At 54.5% G+C, this 19,394-nt stretch overlaps 7 protein-coding genes across 7 annotated transcripts; 3 read left to right on the top strand and 4 right to left on the bottom strand.

The window, feature by feature from the left end:
- Positions 1-1,588: 1,588 nt before the first annotated feature.
- M409DRAFT_23375 (uncharacterized protein) lies at positions 1,589-2,932 on the top strand (the record flags this gene model as incomplete). The annotated part of the gene is made up of 3 exons (XM_033806766.1): positions 1,589-2,209; positions 2,271-2,505; positions 2,571-2,932. 3 exons carry the CDS (start codon positions 1,589-1,591, stop codon positions 2,930-2,932), a joined length of 1,218 nt encoding a protein of 405 aa, XP_033667075.1.
- Positions 2,933-3,154: 222 nt separating this feature from the next.
- On the bottom strand, positions 3,155-4,815 carry M409DRAFT_23374 (uncharacterized protein; the record flags this gene model as incomplete). The annotated part of the gene is made up of 2 exons (XM_033806765.1): positions 3,155-4,671; positions 4,722-4,815. 2 exons carry the CDS (start codon positions 4,813-4,815, stop codon positions 3,155-3,157), a joined length of 1,611 nt encoding a protein of 536 aa, XP_033667074.1.
- A 2,055-nt stretch (positions 4,816-6,870) lies between these two features.
- M409DRAFT_66686 (glycoside hydrolase family 43 protein) lies at positions 6,871-8,270 on the bottom strand (the record flags this gene model as incomplete). The annotated part of the gene is made up of 3 exons (XM_033817047.1): positions 6,871-6,885; positions 7,027-7,496; positions 7,559-8,270. 3 exons carry the CDS (start codon positions 8,268-8,270, stop codon positions 6,871-6,873), a joined length of 1,197 nt encoding a protein of 398 aa, XP_033667073.1.
- A 3,234-nt stretch (positions 8,271-11,504) lies between these two features.
- On the bottom strand, positions 11,505-11,835 carry M409DRAFT_23372 (uncharacterized protein; the record flags this gene model as incomplete). The annotated part of the gene is made up of 3 exons (XM_033806764.1): positions 11,505-11,528; positions 11,589-11,719; positions 11,796-11,835. 3 exons carry the CDS (start codon positions 11,833-11,835, stop codon positions 11,505-11,507), a joined length of 195 nt encoding a protein of 64 aa, XP_033667072.1.
- Positions 11,836-12,252: 417 nt separating this feature from the next.
- M409DRAFT_55051 (uncharacterized protein) lies at positions 12,253-13,363 on the top strand (the record flags this gene model as incomplete). The annotated part of the gene is made up of 3 exons (XM_033812898.1): positions 12,253-12,355; positions 12,473-12,484; positions 12,540-13,363. 3 exons carry the CDS (start codon positions 12,253-12,255, stop codon positions 13,361-13,363), a joined length of 939 nt encoding a protein of 312 aa, XP_033667071.1.
- Positions 13,364-13,781: 418 nt separating this feature from the next.
- Positions 13,782-15,919, bottom strand: M409DRAFT_55050 (uncharacterized protein; the record flags this gene model as incomplete). The annotated part of the gene is made up of 4 exons (XM_033812897.1): positions 13,782-14,892; positions 14,944-15,375; positions 15,427-15,544; positions 15,598-15,919. 4 exons carry the CDS (start codon positions 15,917-15,919, stop codon positions 13,782-13,784), a joined length of 1,983 nt encoding a protein of 660 aa, XP_033667070.1.
- A 1,104-nt stretch (positions 15,920-17,023) lies between these two features.
- Positions 17,024-18,685, top strand: M409DRAFT_23369 (uncharacterized protein; the record flags this gene model as incomplete). The annotated part of the gene is made up of 4 exons (XM_033806763.1): positions 17,024-17,227; positions 17,279-17,507; positions 17,563-17,759; positions 17,813-18,685. 4 exons carry the CDS (start codon positions 17,024-17,026, stop codon positions 18,683-18,685), a joined length of 1,503 nt encoding a protein of 500 aa, XP_033667069.1.
- Positions 18,686-19,394: the final 709 nt, after the last annotated feature.

The following is a 19,394-nucleotide window of genomic DNA, read 5'->3' as shown; positions in this document are numbered from 1 at the left end:
GATCAACTTCTCGCCATCGGCGACCCGGCGCCAACATATTGCCGGGAACTTGGGAATTGACGCGGCACGGAAGTCCGGGAGAAGACCTGCACGGCGGAAGATTCGCGTGGCGGGTACGCCGTACTGGGTTGCGCGGAGGCGGGTGTCGAGGGTGGCCCAGGACTCGAGGACGAGGGAGGGGATGTTGTGTTGGGCTAGGAGGAGGGCGAGGAGGAGGCCTGAGGGGCCGGCGCCGACTATGAGGATCTGGTGAAAGGTTCAGAGGGTGCAGAGGTTGGGGATTCAAGGTTCTACATACCTTCTCGAATGGCGGTTTGTGCGGGGAGTTAGTCGTTGCCATGGCGTCTGAGGTAGTTGAAGGGAACAGAATGAGGGAAGAGTTGGCGGTTTGATATTGAGGACGTCAATGAAAGTAGAAATAGTTATCGATCTTACTAGAGAACCATCAATGTCTACTGAACCGTTTTGTCCTCAATGGCTTGTGGTAAGAAGTATGCGGCTGAGACCTAGGTGAGGTGAGCTGGTGTTCTCCAGCAACGAGCTGATGTCAGAAAAGGCAGTTCGGACGGCAATTGAGGGGTCTTTCACTTGAGCCGTCACGATTGTAGCTTTCGGCCCAAAGACGGGCTCGTTCGTCCGTCCGCACATCGAAAAGAGGGTGGAGCGAGAGAGGGAGAGAGGGAGTGATGTTGGAGCCGTGGCCAAGCGGGCCGACGATTGCCGAGGACAACATTCACTTCACCTCGTCCATCTCGATAGCGACATCAACATCCATCTTGGCCATAACAAAGGCCATCAAGTTCAGCCATCCGATTTGACGAGCTGGCAGTCCTTCCAAGCATGCACCGGTGACACCGAAAACAAGAGGCGACGTCTACCTCTGCCCCCGCTGATTGGCCAATCTCTTTCATCTACCACTGCGTGCCAAGCGACAAGGGTGGTTTCACGACATTCCACAAGCCTTGCCAGGACGTCCACCTCTTCCAATCTTCAACTCCAAGCTATGCAGACGTTTCTCTTGGGAGTTCTTGACTCCTGCGCCATGTGGACATGATATTCTGCAGGCCAAGCTCGCACATTTCCGCACGATGGACTTCACGTCAGCGATACGGCGACTCCTATCTCTCTATATTGCTCTGTTGCCACTGGATTCTATGGGGCTTCATTTGGCTTATGCAGTGGGAAGAGCCAATTGAGGAGACCGGCTACAGTTTTGGGTATGTCGTCTTCCTGCAAGACAAGAGCTGTGAAACGATCCGGCTGCTTTGCGTCGAATCGAGCGGTTTGGGTATGCCAATGAGGATACCAAGAGGCAAAATCCCGCCATCCGCGATATCAGCATGCCATCGACCTTAAGACGTGCCTCAGGTTTGTGAGCCTGGGTCATATATATCGCCAGCCTGGACGCCTTCGCAACAGGTTTGTACGCACAACCATCTTCCCAGTTTTCTCTACCCTTCTTGCATCAATCACACTCGCTACAGCTTTTGACAAGCATCACACTCCTTGAGATTCTACAACTTCACGTTCGTTCCCTCGAGCCGCAACTTGCACTATTCGTTATCCCCTCAAACAATCTTTCACGACCATGCCTGCATTGAGAAGCTTCCTCCCAGCAACTCTGCTGCTTCCCACCCTTGCACTCGCAGCAGCCCCACCAACAATCATCCGCACCCAGACAGCCTCCACCATCTCCGGATCCTGGATCGCCCGCCTCGACGACAGCTCCGAGTTCAACGAAATCCTCGCCTCGGTCCTGTCCTCCGCCGGCATCGAATCCAAAGCAAACTACACGATTAACCACGTGAAAGGCTTCGCATTCGACGGCGACGATGGAGTCCTCGATATCCTCGAGACTTTAACCGGAATCGTGCACGTCGAGCCAGATACCAAAGTCTACGCCAGCGTCCCTTTGCAACACCGCGAGGTTGCGCCTTTCGCGAACGGGAGCTTGGTCACACAGAATGGATCGACCTGGGGGTTGGCGAGGCTTAGCCACGAGGAAACTGGCGCGAAGGACTACGTGTACGATTCCTCCGCAGGGGAAGGCTCGTACATCTATGTGATCGACACGGGAATCTACACTTCCCACTCCGAGTTTGGCGAACGTGCGACTTTCGGGGCGAACTTCATCGATGACGAAGATGCAGATGGCCAAGGCCACGGGACGCATTGCGCTGGCACTGCCGCAGGAACGAAATATGGCGTCGTAAGTATCACCTGATCAATCTCTACTCCCCATCATCCCACGTTAACGATATTGCCGACAGGCCAAAAAAGCCTCCCTTGTAGCCGTCAAAGTCCTGGGATCCGATGGTTCTGGCTCGAACAGTGGCGTGCTGAAGGGAATCGACTGGGCGGTCAACAACGCCAAAGAACAGGGCCACATCGACCGCACCGTCCTTTCCATGTCCCTCGGCGGCCCCTTCAGCCAACTTACCAACGACGCCATCGCCGAAGCCGTCGCAGAGGGCGCTTTCGTCGCCGTAGCGGCGGGGAATGAAAGTACGTCAAAGTCAACAAACCTGCCCACCCTCGATGAGCCTGTACTAACGAATGCTACGTGACAGACGAAGACGCCTCCAACTCCTCCCCGGCCTCCACCCCACAAGCCTGCACCGTCGCCGCCTCCACCATCTCGGACCGCCGCGCCTCCTTCTCCAACTACGGCTCCGTCGTCGACATTTTCGCCCCGGGCGAAGACATCCTCTCGTCGTGGATCGGCTTCCCCTCCGCGACCAACACCATCAGCGGCACGAGCATGGCGTGTCCGCACGTGGCGGGTCTGGCGGCGTATCTGATTGGATTGGAGGGGCCCCGCGAGCCGGAGAGTCTGTGTGAGAGGATTCGGGAGTTGGCGTTGGAGGGCGTGGTGGAGGGTGTGGGGAGCGGGACGGAGAATTTGTTGGTGCAGAATGGTGTTGCTGCGTAATGCATAGGGTAGGGAGGTGTGATTTCATGGTTGGTGGATAGGATGGGGAGTTTTTTGGAGGGTAATGTTTGGGATGTATGTTACGATGTGTAGAGTTATCTCCTGGAGAGATGCATACCCACGAAGATAGAGATAATAAGCAGCCGCGACGAGCGGAGTCAAAAAGGCTTCCTCAAAACGCTCTCCAAAAAACACCCTTGCAACGCCATCTCTGTCGATAATCTAATCCCTAGCCTCCCTCAACCGCAACGTCACCGGCCTAGCCGGACAACTCGTCAACGTCAAATTACTCGTAACCGGGCCCTCCAACTCCCCAGGCGCCGCCTCAATCGCGTCAAACCGCTGCAACAACCGCACCAGCACATAACTCGCCTCGGTCAACGCAAACTGCTGCCCGATACAGATCCTCGGACCGCCGTTGAAGGGCAGAAACTCCCAGCCGGGGCGTTTGCCGAAGAAACGTTCGGGCTTGAATTCGAGTGCGTCGTCGCCCCAGATGTCTTTGCGGCGGTGCATGACGTGGATGGAGTAGTCGACCTGCTGGCCGGCGGGGAGGAAGATGGGTTTGGAGCCGTCGGGGCCGCCGCCGCGGGGGAGGGTCGTGGGGCGGTTGGATTGGCGGCCGTTGCCCGGCACGATTGTCCATAGACGCAGGACTTCGTTGAGGGTGTATTGGAGGTATTGGCAGGATTTGAGGGTGGAGAAGGTGATGTCGGTGGGGTTGTCGTAGGTTCCGAAGGTCTCGATGATGGTGCTGCGGAGTTTGGCGAACACGGACGGGTTGCGGAGGAGTTGGTGGAAGGTCCAGGAGAGGAGGGAGGAGGTCGTGTCTCGACCCGCGAGGAGGATGTTGAGGAGTTGGGCGCGGAGTTCGACGGGGTCGCGGGTTTGCTGCGCGAGGGCTTCGAGGAAGACGTATTTCTCCTTCTGGCCGTGCCCCTCTTCGATTTTCTTTTCGGAGGGCGATTTCTGCAGCGCGAGCTCGACGTAGTGCTTGACGAAGTCGTTGACGATTTTGTTGTCGATCTTGTACTCCGGTGGGTTGTGGAGCCAGTGCAGGTCGACGAGGCGGAATTTGGTCGCCATGACGAGTTGGGCGTGGTCGAAGTGCTTGGAGAAGTTGCGCTCGTTGCGTTCTTGGTCGGCGGATTTGCCGGTTGAGACATCGACGACCTCTGCTTCAGCAAGTTGGGAGTCGACGCTCTCGCCGAAGAGGAACTCCGTCGCAGCGTCGATGGTGAGTCGGAAGAAGAGCGTTTGGATGTCGGTGAACTTGGTCCAGCCGTCTTTCTGCACAGGCATGACCTTCAGAAGGCTCTGGACGTGACGCTCCTCCATATCAAGATCGCTGATCTGTTCGCGGACGAAGTTGGGTCGCAGCAGTGCACGGCTGTGCTCCCACTTCTTGCCATCTTGCACAAAGATCCCATCACCAAGCACCTCGCCCATGATGGCAAAGCGCACGGAACCGACACCGAAGTCTTGGAACTGCGTCGCAAGTAAAGCCTGGATGTTCTTCGGGTCGCTGGTGAAATAGATCTTCTGGCCCATGACATTGTATGTGAAGGTCGAGACCTCGCGGCCATGCTGTTTGCTGACTTTCTTCTGGCGGTCCTCGAGGAAGTCGGGGAACATGCGTGCCTTGTCAGCGGCTTGGATATCCTTCAGTTGCTTCAGTCCCATGAAGCCGCAGTCAGCGACCGCAGGAGGGTCTTCGCAGCCGAGTTGTCGTGATTTCGCTGGTCATTTTATCAGTGTACGGTCTCAGAAATAGATCTGCCTGACTCACAAGCATTCTGAATTCTCGTAACGACAATCGACACAATCTTGTAGACCGCCAAAGCCGTAAGGGCGAGCAATGGCAAGAGAATGAACCTCTGCATCTTGAAGAGTCCTTCTTCCAATGTGGTATGTCGAAATTGGACGTCTCACCGAGGAAGGAACCTCAGCCTCTTTAAAGCAAGAGACTGCTCGCAGATGTAAGCGGAGGATTCTTGGTCCAAACAAGCTGAACGGTAGTGCACTGCAGGCTATGAAGATCCTCCGTTCCACGAGGCCTAACCGAAGCGTGGCATACGCGCTTGGGAGTAGGCTAGGGTAGGGTAAGCTGAATCGCAAGCGTCTGTGACTGGTTGATTGAGTGGCCAAGGGATTGGTGTCGTTGGAGGCCTACATTCGCAGGAAAAGACAAGGGTGGTCTTGATAGTGGTAGCCTCCAGCTGGTTTGATCTTAGGAGATGGTGGCGGAGCCCTCTCGTTTGAAGTCGCGAGTGAGAAAGCCGGATTTCGCAATAACGCTTCAATGTCCCCAATAGGAACAGCAGTCCGCGTCTTCGCAAGTCGCGATGATCTTCAGCTGACAAGGGAAATCGAGTCTGACACACTCGATGAGCAAGGATACCGCTTTACCTGCGACGACGAGAACGGCTGTCACCTACCTATAATGCTTTACGTCCCCTCCCGCGGGGCTGGGCCCACTAGTCCTGCGTAGCATGGCTGAGGCTGGTCTGGTCCGGCCGTAGAGCTCTACCAGTTTTACGGAGCGAGTGCGAAACAGTGCACTCTTCCCATGTCGACGTTTGCCTGGGACGGCTGAAAGACAGTCGTATAGGATAGCGCTTATTCCTCCTGCGAAGGATCCAGGCCACGAGGATCTTAGCGCACTCGCATGAGGGCTGCTTTGATGCCAAAACCGCCAATGCTCTCCACTGCTGCTGCGAGAAGCGCCGAAAGGGACTGAATGGTCGTCAGCTTCGGGCTCGGCTGCTCCATACTGGCATTTGCATGATGCTGAAGTATTCTCGTGGAAAGCTCCTTCCAGATTGTTCTTCGGGTTCAAGAATTCCTCCATTAGGAACGAGGTGCAGAATACACGTTTCTTATTCGCGTTTGGGTGCGAAGATGTTCTTCAAACCCCTCCGATTTCGCGGGATTAAGATGCGAGGCGGATGAACTGTTGTAACCGCCGCTGCAAAAAGCAATACCCTGGTTCATCAGGCGCGTGGCAGCACACGAAATCGCATTCGTATTGCCATCTCATCTCACATGGTTGCATCTTCTCCCGCTTTACGAAGACGAAGGCCGAGGCGCGCTGAGAGTCGCCAAGGGCTCAGGCGTCCTCCAGCGGACAAAGGCGAAGAGGGCCATGGTTTTCTTCCATCCACTCGTTGCTCAGACGTTCGGGTCACTTGTCAGCATTTCCTAGAATAGTAGCACTGCTGACGAAGGTGATTCTTGATGATGGCTCGTGAGGTCTTGGGACGACATATGTTGTGGAACGCGACTAGAAAATGCGGCGGGCGTTGCTCCGGTGTTGAGCGAAGGTGCTGGGTGTGGTTGACTGCTGGTGATGGACGCCGAGAATGTTGATCAGAATAACGGCGAGGCTGTGGAGAGATATACGGTGTTGTTGTAATCCTGTCGAAGGTTTCGAGGCCTTCCGTGTGCGAATCCTTCTCTGCGAATCCTGGTTGGTGACTTTGTCAATATCACGCGGCTCTTCCCGATTGATCCTAGGTGTCACAGAGGCCTGAGAATAGGAGGCCAGAAGAAGGAAAAGAACAAGAGATACATAGTAAGACAGCAAACGATGTCTATTTTAACTATTCCCCCAAATATCTCGTACTTTGGCCCTTGCAGTACCGGCAGCCCTACATGAGGGTCGTCCACCGCCCTATGAAGGATTACCTATTCTTCGAACAGCGACAAATCAAAAAAGATGACGAAGATGTATGTATAGTCATCAGCGAGTTGACGGTTCCGTATGTTGAACACTCAAGGTCTTTGTAATCTTTATGCAACATGCTGTATCATTCCCCTTGTATCGAATCCAAAGCCGCTTGATCTCTCCAATGCCAATGCCAATGCCCAAAAACCACGGAGAGGTACCTATTCTCTCCAAACGCCATCGCTCTAGATGCTTTACTGTATCGTCACCCTCATGACGCTCTAATCTATGCCAGAGGCAAACAAAATGCAAGTGCAAACCGCGGCATGGGGTATCGTGCTGAAACGCTAATATCAAAAATCGCCATGAATCTCAATCGCTTTCATTCTCAAAATCAGCCCGTCGAGTCTTTATGGCCCAGATGTACGGTGCTGTCGTCGCGGACCATCGTGACCTTCGTGTCGTCGAACTTCAGCTTGGTAGTGAACATCGCGCGGACTCGACCGACTTGGCCGTAGTTGACTCGAGCGTGAAAGGCCATGTTCCACCCATCCTGGCCGTCCTCGACGATACCGATGGATCCTGGTGCTTCGAGGCCCCAGTCGCCAGTCTTGAGAAGAGTGCCCTTAGCTCGAGTGTACGGTCCTTTGATGTCTCTCGAAGTGGCGTACTTCACCACGTAGGTGTTTTCGCGCGTGCACCCTGATGAGTAGAAGAGGAAGTAGACGCCTTCTGGTGATCTGATGAGCATTGGTGCTTCGATCAGAGGTCCGTCGGAGTTGTTGTTTTGGAGGATCTGGACTGGGTCGCCGACTTTGGTGACGCCGTCGTCTTCCATCTGTTGCAGCATGATCGGGGTCGGTAAAATTGGTTGGACTGTGTTGCCGCAGGGACCTCCTGAAAAAAACATTAGCAAAAACTCGAAAGACTTGAACAACAAACGGTGTGCTTTGACTCACCATGGCCAATATTATTGCCGTCAACCTTGTAAGTAACCCAGATCTTTCCATCTGCATCTCTCATAACCTCAGGGTCGATCGCTCCACCTTCGGGTTTCGGGCAGGCGAGGTAATCGTCCAGTGCCTCGTAGGGTCCTGCGGGCGATGTACCAGTCGAAACTGCTGCTCCTACGCAGTGAGGATGTGGGTGCGGGAAGGAGATCTTGCCGTCATTTTCACGATGAGGGTACGGGTTCGCCCCCCTAGGGATGGCAGCGTAGTACATCACGAACTTGCCATCTGCGCGCTTGATCACAGCTGGAGCCCATGTACTAGATATGTGAGGCTTGTCTGTCTTGTGATGTGCACCCATCGTCCAGTTGCCAGTCGCTGGCAGTGGCTGATCAGCGAGAGAAGCCAGGTTCCAATCCGCGAAGTTGCTGGAGGTTGCCATCTGAATGTTGGCGAGTCCAAAGTCCAGCGTGTAGCGACTTGCGTTGTTGGAATCATCGGGGTAATCAAGGACGCCCGCAGCATTGGTCGTCGCGAAGGCATACCACGTGCCCTTTTCGTAGTAGAGACTCGGATCGGGGAAGTTAGACGGTATTGCGCCTCTGATCGGTGATTTGTGGTCGTCATCAGGCTCCGGCACAGGCTCTGCGTTTGCTTGGTGGCCTCGATGTCCACTGAGAATGACCGCCACCACAATCACAGCAACGAGAATGGCGACCATGACGGCCGCTGATATGAGGAAGCCGATGGAGAGAAAGGAGAACCGTCTGGTACTGCTCGACTTTTTCTCAGGATCCTTGGAGATGATGGGCCGCGTAAAATATGCTTGGAAGAATGTAAGTTTGCCGGCATGTTGGTCCGCTGAACAGGCTGTCGCCGACATGGCTTGTTGTGCATTATCGTCTCGTGATTGCGCAGGTTTGGCTTCTGACGAAAGGGATGGATTTGACACCTGATAGGAATCGTACGCGTTCGCAGGTGAGCGAACGTGAGGGTTGTTCGGGTCGATCCCCAGGTGTTGCGACGGTTGCGTGGAATGTGAAGAGTCCAGGATGCCTGACGTTGGCGGCATGCTTGCCGCGCCTTCTCGACCTTCCATGGTCCCTGCCGTCTGTGTCTAATGTCTTCTTTTTTTCTCAAGCAAGAGCGGCTGCATTCGGTGTCAAAACTCGACTCCGCAAAACCGGTACACCGAATCTTGTGCAAAGCGGAAACCTGCTGTTTTCGCGTGCAAAAGGGCAGTGGAAAGAACAGAGCACGAGGATGAAAAGCACCTGAAGTCATTGGTGTCGCATTGGCCAAGAAGTGAGTTCAGACGGTGTCCTAGACAGACTCGGGAGCTGAACGGGAGGATGGCAGTGCGTGCAATACGAGAGGGAGCTGAGGCGCCGTAGAAGGGCAGCGCTACAAAAGTAGGCGCAGCAAGAGTGAAGAAGAGGTCCAAAAACATACCTGTGACACTAGATTCATGCACTGCGCAGATTCTGGCCTCGCAGAAAGGTCCATCCAGCAGTAGTGAAGGCTGGTGGTTTGCAGCAAGACAGACGCTGGCCACGCGAATTGTGGACGGACAAACAAAGGGCGTGGGTGGTTTCGTGTGCGACCTGGCCCCGATTCGCGAGACTCGAAACACGGGTGTTCTGGCCAGCCGCTGCGAGAAAGTCAACTCTATTTGCATTTGCCGTGCTGAGTCAAAATCTCAGGTTGCCTTTTTTCACACTGGTCCATCTCCTTTCCGCGCGTCCACGTTCTCGACCGAGATGAAGATGTCCCGGGTCTGCGGGCTGTGTCGAAGCTTTCCTTCTTCTTTAACAGAACACTCTTCACAACAAACCTCTGTCTCCAACCTCCTCCTTGGTACGACGAGCGGTTGCGCAACAGGGACTCTCTCCTGGCGCGTCTGGGATCATCCTGAAACTCGCATTCTGTTCCTGTTGATATCCCTGCACAGCCGCCCTCTCTGGCGGCGGGTTGCGCGCGGTGCGGCGCGATCCCAATCCCATCCATCCATCTCGCTGGGAGAGCCTTTCCCCCTTCTCTTGCGGTGAATGGCAAGCCCGTGGAGGCCATGCATGCCACGGTGTTCGACAACCAGCACGAGATGGAGTTGACATCGGTGGAAAATATTGACTCCATTGGGCGGTTGCCAAGGCCGGTTGTCAGGACATCCTCACTGATCCTCTAGACCCCGCCGATGCTTGTCTGCACTTCATCTTCTGCGACATCCTTTCACTCCACACCGGTCCATCTCCGATGCAGGAGGGCTTTTCGAGGCATCGATTCCGGGTTGCCTCACACAGCCACGCACTCTGTCACAGGAGTGGACGCTGCCGTTCGAAGACGACGTGACGACCGTACGAGCGAGCTGCAAAGCTGACCTCGGCCAGCGACATTGAACCCAAAGGTAACGGTTTACTCCTTTCGCTGTAGATACGACCTCTCTGGACGGCGTATCTACGGATGACACCCAAGAAGCAGCATCAATTATTGGGGAATCTGCAAAGCCGTGCTATTATTTAAGCACCGCCCTTAACCCGTACGAAGGCAATTCGTCGGCACATCCATCAGGCATTAGATTCATGGCACCACCTGGCCTGGTGCGCTCTAGAAGCACGCTCGACCAACAACATATGGATGCCTATTGGAGCTGAGTATTCAGCTGAGATGGCAAAGCTGAGAATAGAACCCTGTCACATGTTCAAAGATCGGCACGAGATCTGGTAAGCGAAAACGGCAGCCACGCTGGGGGTGATCACGCAAGAGGCAAGTGCTCTCGCGACAGGCCAGTACCGAGTGGCAATATAAGACTTTCTCTTTCTCTGTTATCTCGTGACGAGCAACGATACTCCTTACAACCATTGGCATTCCTACTCGCGGCAGTGCTGGAGACACAAAATCTTACACGAGGCATCCATATACACCTACAGCTACTGGCCGCCAGCCTATACATCAACACCCGAAGCATACACTACCTCTACCCCATTCGAGGATACCTCACGCGTATCATCATCCAAGATGAGCGACACGAACAACATCCTGATCTTCAGCGCCTCGCTCGTTTTTCTTCAGGCCATCTATACTCTTGAGCGACCTGATGTCCGCTCGGCGTGGAAGGACTTTCGCGATACCTACTGGCCGGCTGTGAAGAAGCAGCCCGAGGAACTCATCGACGTCTACTACTGAGCGACATTACTCATGGGATACAGGTTCAATGAACCACAATACGCACTGAAACATCATCGACGACACCGGACCACGAATCGTCATGAATGTGCACATGCGACTCTCGAGCCACAGAAGTCCTGATCAAAGTCATGGAGAGGAGAGACTGCGGTCGCAACCGTTCGGAAGCATCTTCAATTGCCCTACCTCCTATGGATGGTCGCAGGCGTGAGAAGGAAGCCGGCCTAGAATCCTGAAGTGGATCACCTTGCACTTTATCATCCACCTGCAAGACGGATCCTCATCTGGAGCGGATTGGCCAGATTTGCGGGAAGGGATGCATGTTGGGTTGACCTACTCTCGTCGTTCCTGCTCAAAATGGAAGGATACTCGAGGATGCGCTCTCTACGCCTGGAAGCGGTCAAATCATGCTCGCAGCTGCAGTAGATCGGGCGACTCGTGAGGAATGGAGATGGGTGGTCTGCATTGAGCGAATGTCGCAAGTTGGCTGATCTGGGTGGTGGAGAGGTACGCGGCATCGGAGTGAACACCAGCACACGCTGTGTCTGTACTGTGTCTGTCGGTTACTTCGAGGCTGCATTATTACGACGCATGTCGCGTAGATACATATGAACGTCTCTGCGTTTTTAAAGGAGTGACCAAGCCATTACTGCATCGAAATGTGGTATCATCTGTGGTATCTTCGTGGGGAATCAAAAAGAAACATCAAAGCATCGAGGCAAAATCGTCCTTCCATCACAGCATCTTGAGCCTGGCGGCATCAAAAAACTGCCTAGTTGGAGACCTTATCAGGGACCTAAATGACAAGATCAGTTTGCCGCCACAAGATCTCTTCTGATATGCAGTGAAAACGCACCTTCTTGCCAGTCTTCTTCTCGAAAAAGCCGCGCAGCTTATCGGTGAACTTCTCGTTCTTTTCACGGTACTTGGCCGGGTCGACATTGTGTCCACTCGCCTGGCCGGCCTTCTTCTCGACGGCATCAACAGCTGTGAGCGGTCAGCATGCTACGTCATTCTGGCAGATGTGTAGACGTGAAGGATGCGAAGGCTCTGCGGTTCTTACCCTTGTCGAGGAAATCTTCCTTTTGTCCTGGCGCGCTCATGATATCGGTCGGTCGGTCGTTCTTGCTGTTGGATTGTTGGGAGGTTTTGTTGCGTGAAGGCCGTGTCGACTGTCTCACGACCTGGAGATAGAAGTGATTATATACCACTCTGCAGTCGTCTGACTCAAAGGTCTAGCCATTCACAGCGGTGGCCGCCGGCATGTGACGTCTGCAGCAGCCGACCACCTGCACAGCCACTTTTTTGACAGCAGGGCAACTTGAAGCACGCCTTGCCAAGAGATTCCGCGACGCCCAATGAAACTCCTCCGCCGGGCTTCGGGGCAAAATCACAGATTTGTCGTGGCTTCGAGGACCGAACTTCACGACTGATAACGGCGGCTTTGTGGGCGGTGTTGCTGTCGTTGGAGAAGAGTCATACCTCGAGGCTGTTGTTGCAAGGACTGAAGACTTGAGGCAATGGCGGAGGCGTTGGAAGAAGCAAAGGATGCGGCCAATGGCCTCAAGGTCGTCAAGGACTTGTTCTCCGGAGCCGTTGGTGGCGTTGCGCAGGTGTTGATTGGTATGTGAATCTACTACGGGGGTGTTCGAGTCGCTGCAGGAAGATAAAGAGGGCGAGATATGTGAAGACTGCACGAGCTGGGTCGAGATGATTGTACACCTGCTAACCATCTGGAAGGCCAACCATTCGGTAAGCTTTAGATCCATATGTTGACAACCCACTACACGATCTGATTGGGAAAAAGACATCGTCAAGGTGCGATTACAGACGACGACTCAATACAAGGGCGCTCTCGACTGCGCATCCCAAATCCTCAAGAATGAAGGCGCAACAGCCTTCTACAAAGGCACACTCACTCCGTTGATCGGCATTGGCGCATGTGTCTCCGTCCAGTTCGCAGGATTCAACTACGCCAAACGAGCCTTCGAAGCCCAGAATGCCGCGAAACTGCACAAGTCCGTCGACCAGCTAGACAAAGAACCCCAACCCCTAAGCTACGGCCAATACTACGCCGCCGGAGCCTTCGCAGGTCTCGCCAACACCATCCTCTCCTCCCCGATCGAGCACGTCCGCATCCGCCTCCAAACCCAACCCCACGGCGCCGCAAGACTCTACTCGGGACCCCTCGACTGCATCACCAAGCTCTCCCGCTCCCCCAGCGTCGCCCGCGGCCTCTACCGCGGCACCTCCGTCACCCTCCTCCGCGAAGCCCAGGCCTACGGCTTCTGGTTCCTCACCTTCGAATACCTCATGAACCAAGACGCCAAGCGCAACGCCTACGCCCGGAAAGACATCGCGACCTGGAAGATCGCGACGTACGGCGGGCTGGCGGGCGAGATGTTGTGGATCTCGTCGTACCCGTTCGATGTCATCAAGTCGAAGATGCAGACGGATGGCTTCGGCGAGAAGCAGCGGTATAAGTCGATGCGGGATGCTTTTGCGCAGACGTTTCGGCAGGAGGGCGCGATGGGGTTCTGGAGGGGCATTGGACCGACGCTTTTGAGGGCCATGCCGGTTAGCGCGGGGACTTTTGCCACGGTCGAGTTGACGATGAGGATGATTAGTTAGAGTCTGTTATCATATCAACTGGACTGCCTCATGGCTTCTCGGTTCAGCTAGCCAGAAATACGAGGGAATGCTTGGACGCACTCAAGTGACTCACCCCCTTCAGCCGCACCGCCAACTTATATGAGCCATTGCAAACATTGCGTCTCTCAGGGAAGTAGCTCGACCAATTGAAGCCGAGATACCTTCAGAGTAACTTCCACGCGGGCTCGAAACCAGTGGTTGCTGTTAAGGGCTCGGACACCCCCAAAACCTTCCCTTTTGCTCCCGCAAGTCCTCTGTTCGATTCCCGCGCTCGTCCTCAGAAAAATGAAGGCTGAGTAAAACTTTTTCTTTTTGTTTTCTTGTTCGATCGAATCAAACGCCAATTCTATGTTTTATGCATCGCTAATACTATATCCTCTAAAATGCTTTTCAAATCTCACGGCCTCCCCGTCCTCTCGACCAACGGATCCAACGCCCCAATCCCGACCATGAACCTCGTCCGAGGAGACATACTCCCTCCTTCACCCATCTCCTCGCCCGTCGCCGTCCCCGGAATCCTGGCCAAACTCTCATAACACCTCCTCGCCGCAAGATTCCTCCTCGCCTGCTTCCCCAACAACTCCCTCGCCTTCCCCGCCGCAATCTGGCTCTCCTCCACCGTCGGCCCATCCCTATTCGCCAACACGAACAGCATCAGCGAGCTCGCCGCGAACGCGAGGTGGTACGTGTTGAACCACTGCGCCTCGTGCAGGAAGCCGTGCCGGTCGATGGCGTCGATGAGCCAGACGACCTGCGTGCACGCCTTGATGCACGCGGAGCCGAACTCGTAGCCCTTGTAGTTGAAGTTCGGGTCGTTGCGGTCGCGCGCGACGTGGTGCAGGAAGGGGCGGTACAGCGAGACTTGCACCGAGTGGAAGCAGAAGCGCAGGAGGAGCTGGGAGCGCAGGGCGCGGTCGTCGACGACGCCCGAGGGCGACATGGCGGGGAGGTCGGCGTGCCATCTGTCGAGTTCGGCGGCGAAGCCGTTGATTTTGAGGTCTGGGATGGAGAATTTCCCCTCGTGGTTCACGGCGTATTTGGAGGGCGGGTAGTGTTCTTGCAGGATCTTGGCTTGGATTTGAAAGAGTTTGGCGTTGAGGAGGGTTTCGGAGACGGGGTCGAGGGGGTTCGCGAGGGACCAGGCACGGCCTAGGTCGTGCATTTCTTCCTCCGGGGCGGGGACGGCGGCGTCGGTGTCGGCGTCGCGGAGGATGTTGGGCATGCCGAGGATGCTGGAGATGTAGGTGTCCATCATGTTGAGGACGCCGAAGACCTGTCGTCGTTCGGTGAGCTCGGCTTGGGTGAATTTGCCGCGCATGGCGGTGCTGGAGACGTGGAGGCCCATTCTCATGGCGGCGGTGACGCCGGCGCAGATGTAGCCGTAGGCCATGGACATCATGGATGAAGAGATCAGGTAGCTCGTCATGACGATGAGCGTTCGGATGGAGTTGAGGTCGTGGACTTCGCATCTGTCGACGATCGATCTGGCCGCTCTAAAGTATGTGACGCTTGTCGAAAGTCAGCTCATTGCCCCATGTTTAAGACTCGAGAAGACATACCCTTTAAGTACCAGCATTTCCGTGCCTTGATTAAGCTCTTCGTCTTCGTCTACAGGCTCGTGCCTCCTGCCAAGAGCCATGAGAGCGTAGATCAAGCCCAGTGCACGACGGTCCTCCTGTGTATAGTCGTCCGGATCGCGGTCATAAAGGTGCGTGACTTGCTGCTTCAGCTGCTCCCGGTCAAGACATTCCTTGCAGTTCAGCACGTTGTTGAGTGCGACGCCGACGATCTTCTGCAATCTTTCTCGAGAGGGCAACAAGGCGAACGTTGCCATCCGATTCGCACTTGGGAGGTCAAGAAGGTTGGTGTCGAAAGATTCCACCAGTGCTTGCCCGGTGAATTCAAAGGGCATGTCGGTAGTTCCAGAGACCTGAGTGCAGAGGTCGCGGACTGTACGAAGGACGCTCAGCCCAGCGAGGCGGCCATGGAAGCTATTGAATGTCAGCTACATATCAATACAAAGCGAGGGAGTGGCAACTTACGAGACAGCACCATCAGCTTGTGATACAAAGATATGATCATCCTCAGGCCCAGTCAACGCATCGAGCATGTTCCCTCTGGCGGTCTCCCTAGACTCTTCAACTTCATCGCGTTGTTCGTCTGCATGAGGTAAGCCTATGTCCAGACAATAACAGGGAGCTTTCAAAACATACCACTCTCCAGCGGCGGTCGTTGCCTCAACAGGGCTTGCAATTCGGCGATCTTCTCTTCCAGATGGCGCGTGTAGGAGACGGCAGAAGTTCGTCCGGCCGAGCTGCCAAAGGTGCATGTGACACCACTCTGCACACATCTGTCGCAAGGCTGAGTCCCCGTACACTTGACTTTCCTCCGTTTGCAGGCGTCACAGGCCGAGGTGACCTTCGCTTTTGACGATTCTCCGGAAGCGATGGGTTCGGTCTGCTGAGCTGCATATCGCCTCTCACGAGACCGCGTACCCGAACTGGAATGGGAAGACTCTCCACTTGAAGATGCCATTGTTGGTGAATCGATGTAAAAGGCGTACGATGCGAATTGTACTCCCCTGCCATGAACGCAGTAGTCCGTCTCCTATATAGCTGAGAAAGTCGGAAGCAACTCTCGTGCCATGACCAGATCGCCAATGAAACATTTTCCTGACCTCTCACCTCTCCAGATCTCGCCCATCGCGACTAGCCCGGATGAAGCATCCAAGCTGCCCGCTTTGGACGAATGCCAAGCGGTCGCGAGTGATGACTGAGGTGAGCACAGGAAAGGTCGGGAAGCTCGGGGACGCCAGGGTGCTGTTCGGGACGGCTATCCGAATTGGGGAGGTTGGGAAACCGTCGCCCAGCTGTCGTCACCAGGAGCGAAGCCCGGCCAAGGTTCAACGACAACCATTCAAAAACTTTGTTGGGTTTTGCTTTAAAACGACCGTCTTGCACTCCAGACCGACTCTCCGCATTGCCCGCAAACTCGGCCACTATGCTCTGGCACCACTTGGAGACTGTTGTCGTGCTGAATGATTGCTATGGCTGACTATTTACCCGAGGGTATCTGATCATACGAAGAAGGCCGTGTTCCCATCGTTGGCGGTCAATGATGCCTCAATCTTGACTCGCATCAAGTACAGAGAGAGCAACACCACTCTTGTACATGATGAGTGAACCAGACGATTTGCTCCATATCCTTCGTCGTGTGGAAGAGAAGATGACACGACTCGAGTGAGAAGACCTGTGGAACCGCGTCACAATATGTCCCTGAAACGGATTTTTCTGCACTGTCAAAACATATGTATGTAGTTGTTCTGCCGTCGCTGACACAGCATCCTGCTTCGAAGCCAAAGGATTGCCAGCGGAAGATAGGCTCCTTCAATTCCACCGCAGGCCTATCTCCAGCACAGATGCGGAGAAGGTAGCATCTGCACGCATGTACGGCTATGCTGTGCTCGTCGAGGATGCAGCTTGCCCGCGGCGCATCTCTTCATCTCCTACAGCAAGCGATATCTCGCGCCTTGCTATTAAGGACTCAAGCCAGAAGATAACAGCGGTTGTCTGTCCTCGTATCTACCGCTGCAACGTCGCCATTCTCCTGCTCTAGTTGAACGAAGCACAAGACGAAACAATGTCTACCGCACCCGACAGCAAAGCAGCCACTGGTAATACGAAACAGCAGATCGAGGTAGATGAGGGCGAGACGACTTCCTGGAGCGCTGAAGACGAGAAACAACTCGTTCGCAAACTGGATATTCGCATTTTCCCCGTTATCATCATCCTCTTCATTCTCAACTTCATTGACAGAAACAATTTCGCCAATGCCCGGCTCAAGGTAAGTATTGACGCCGCATGAACAGGTTGCAATGTACTCAAGGCTGTTCAGGGACTCGAAGATGACCTCAACCTTTCCGATGTCGAATATCAAACCTGCATATCCATCCTGCTGGTCGGCTATGTCTCAATGCAGATTCCTTCCAACATGATCTTGAACACGGTCAAACGCCCGAGCCTCTACCTCTGCACTTGCGTCGCAGCGTGGGGCGTCGTCTCTGCGTGCACTGCAGCGACATTCAACGCACCTGGAGCCATCATGTGTCGATTCTTCCTTGGTTGTGAGTACTAGTACTCGTCTCCGGCATGACATTTCGCTGACCCTTGCGTCTGCAGGCATCGAGGCCGCATTTTTTCCAGGATGCCTACTATTTCTGTCCCGATGGTACACGAGGCAAGAGATGCAGCTTCGAGTCACCCTCATCAACGCTGGAAACTTGGCTGCTCAGGCCTTCGGTGGGCTTATTGCTGCTGGAATCCTCGGTGACATGGAGGGAGCTGCTGGCATTCGGGCATGGCGATGGCTTTTTATCGTAAAGCTCTCTTGCATATATGTATTGTTGAAGGCCAAGGCTGACATCAGTAGATTGAAGGCGTTCTCACCATTGTGATTGCGGGACTCGCCTATCCGATCCTGCCAGACTACCCAACAACGACAAAGTGGCTATCACAGGAAGAGTCCAGAATTGCACAAGCACGGCTGGTCAAAGACGTGGGTGTTGCTGACGACGACGAGCCGATGTCTGCTTTCCATGGCTTCAAGCTGGCAGTAAAGGATCCCAAGGTCTGGTTTCTGGCAGCAACCTACTTCCTCACGATCATGGGATTGTCATTCAGCTTCTTCTTCCCCACGATCACTCAGGCACTGGGGTTCAACACCACCAACACCTTGCTGTTGACAGCACCGCCATGGATCTTCGCCATCATCGTTTCGATCCCAAACGCATGGCACGCAGACAGGACCCGAGAGCGCTACTTCCACTACCTCTGGCCCGCCGTTGCCTGCCTCGTAGGCTACGTGATCTCCATCGCAACAGAAAAGATCGGACCGCGCTACTTCTCAACATTCCTCATGACCACAGGCTACGCCAGCGGTTTTGTAGTGCTTGCCTGGATCTCAAACACCATCCCACGTCCACCGGCCAAGCGAGCAGTCGCAATCGGACTCATCAACGCCTGCGGCAACATTGGAAGCATACCCGGAACGTACATCTGGCGTTCGATGTATGGACCATACTATGCCGTGCCTTTCTGGGCTTGCTTCGCTATTCTAGCTGCTGCTTGCGTGGTGGCCCTTGGATTACGGCAGTATCTCATCTTGCTCAATAAGAGGTTGGATCGCGAGGAAGATGTGGCTTTTGAGCTCAATGATCGCGCTGTGGAGCATACGGCGAAATTGGACAACGAGGACTTGGAGGAGGTGACGGCAAGGGCGAAGTCTTTCCGATACTTGTATTAGATCCAAAGAACTGAATGTTCTGCCGTCTCCCGTACCTATCAATCAATCGCACTTTTTCTTCGACGTCATTGGTGCCTCAGGCACCAACTGTGAGAGTCAAAACACGAAACGGCTGGGACGTCACCTAGCCATTCCACTTCCACAACAACAACCATCTCCTTTCAACGTCGCGTACCAATTTCTGTTTTGTGCACTCTTTCAACGTCTTTCTGCCATTACCCTTCGACATCTGGCTGGTCATCTGAGCTTAGGCCCTGGATTCATCGCCCCAGCACATTACAGCCTCTACTCTGGCAATACCGCGTTTTGTCAGTTCGCTGCACCGCGTTTTCACAAACGATGGCGGTACGTGGTGCTGGTATGTAGAGCACGGGCGAGCGGTGTATGCAAACAGAGGAGGCGCGCTCAACGGCTTGCCCAGCATTCGTTTGTGGTTGCAAGCCGCAACCGCGCTCACTGTTGGATTCGGTGTTGATTTACCAGCGTCGGCTCACGCGGACGCGAAATGGCAAGCAGTTCAAGATCGAATCCCAGCGTTCCGACAGCTGCAAGAACGCAGAATGTCAACCCTGCATACTAAGTCACATGCGACTTTGTATTGAGACAATATCGAGGAACCAAATGATCACCAGGGACATGTTGAGCAGCGCTTCGTTATCTTTTAGTCAAGTGACGAAGACTACACCGGCTACTGCTGTCACACCTCGCA

Source organism: Zasmidium cellare (assembly GCF_010093935.1).
Source record: "Zasmidium cellare ATCC 36951 unplaced genomic scaffold M409scaffold_19, whole genome shotgun sequence".
In the NCBI taxonomy this organism is placed as follows: Eukaryota; Fungi; Ascomycota; class Dothideomycetes; order Mycosphaerellales; family Mycosphaerellaceae; genus Zasmidium; species Zasmidium cellare.
This window is presented reverse-complemented; position numbering and strand designations above follow the sequence as displayed.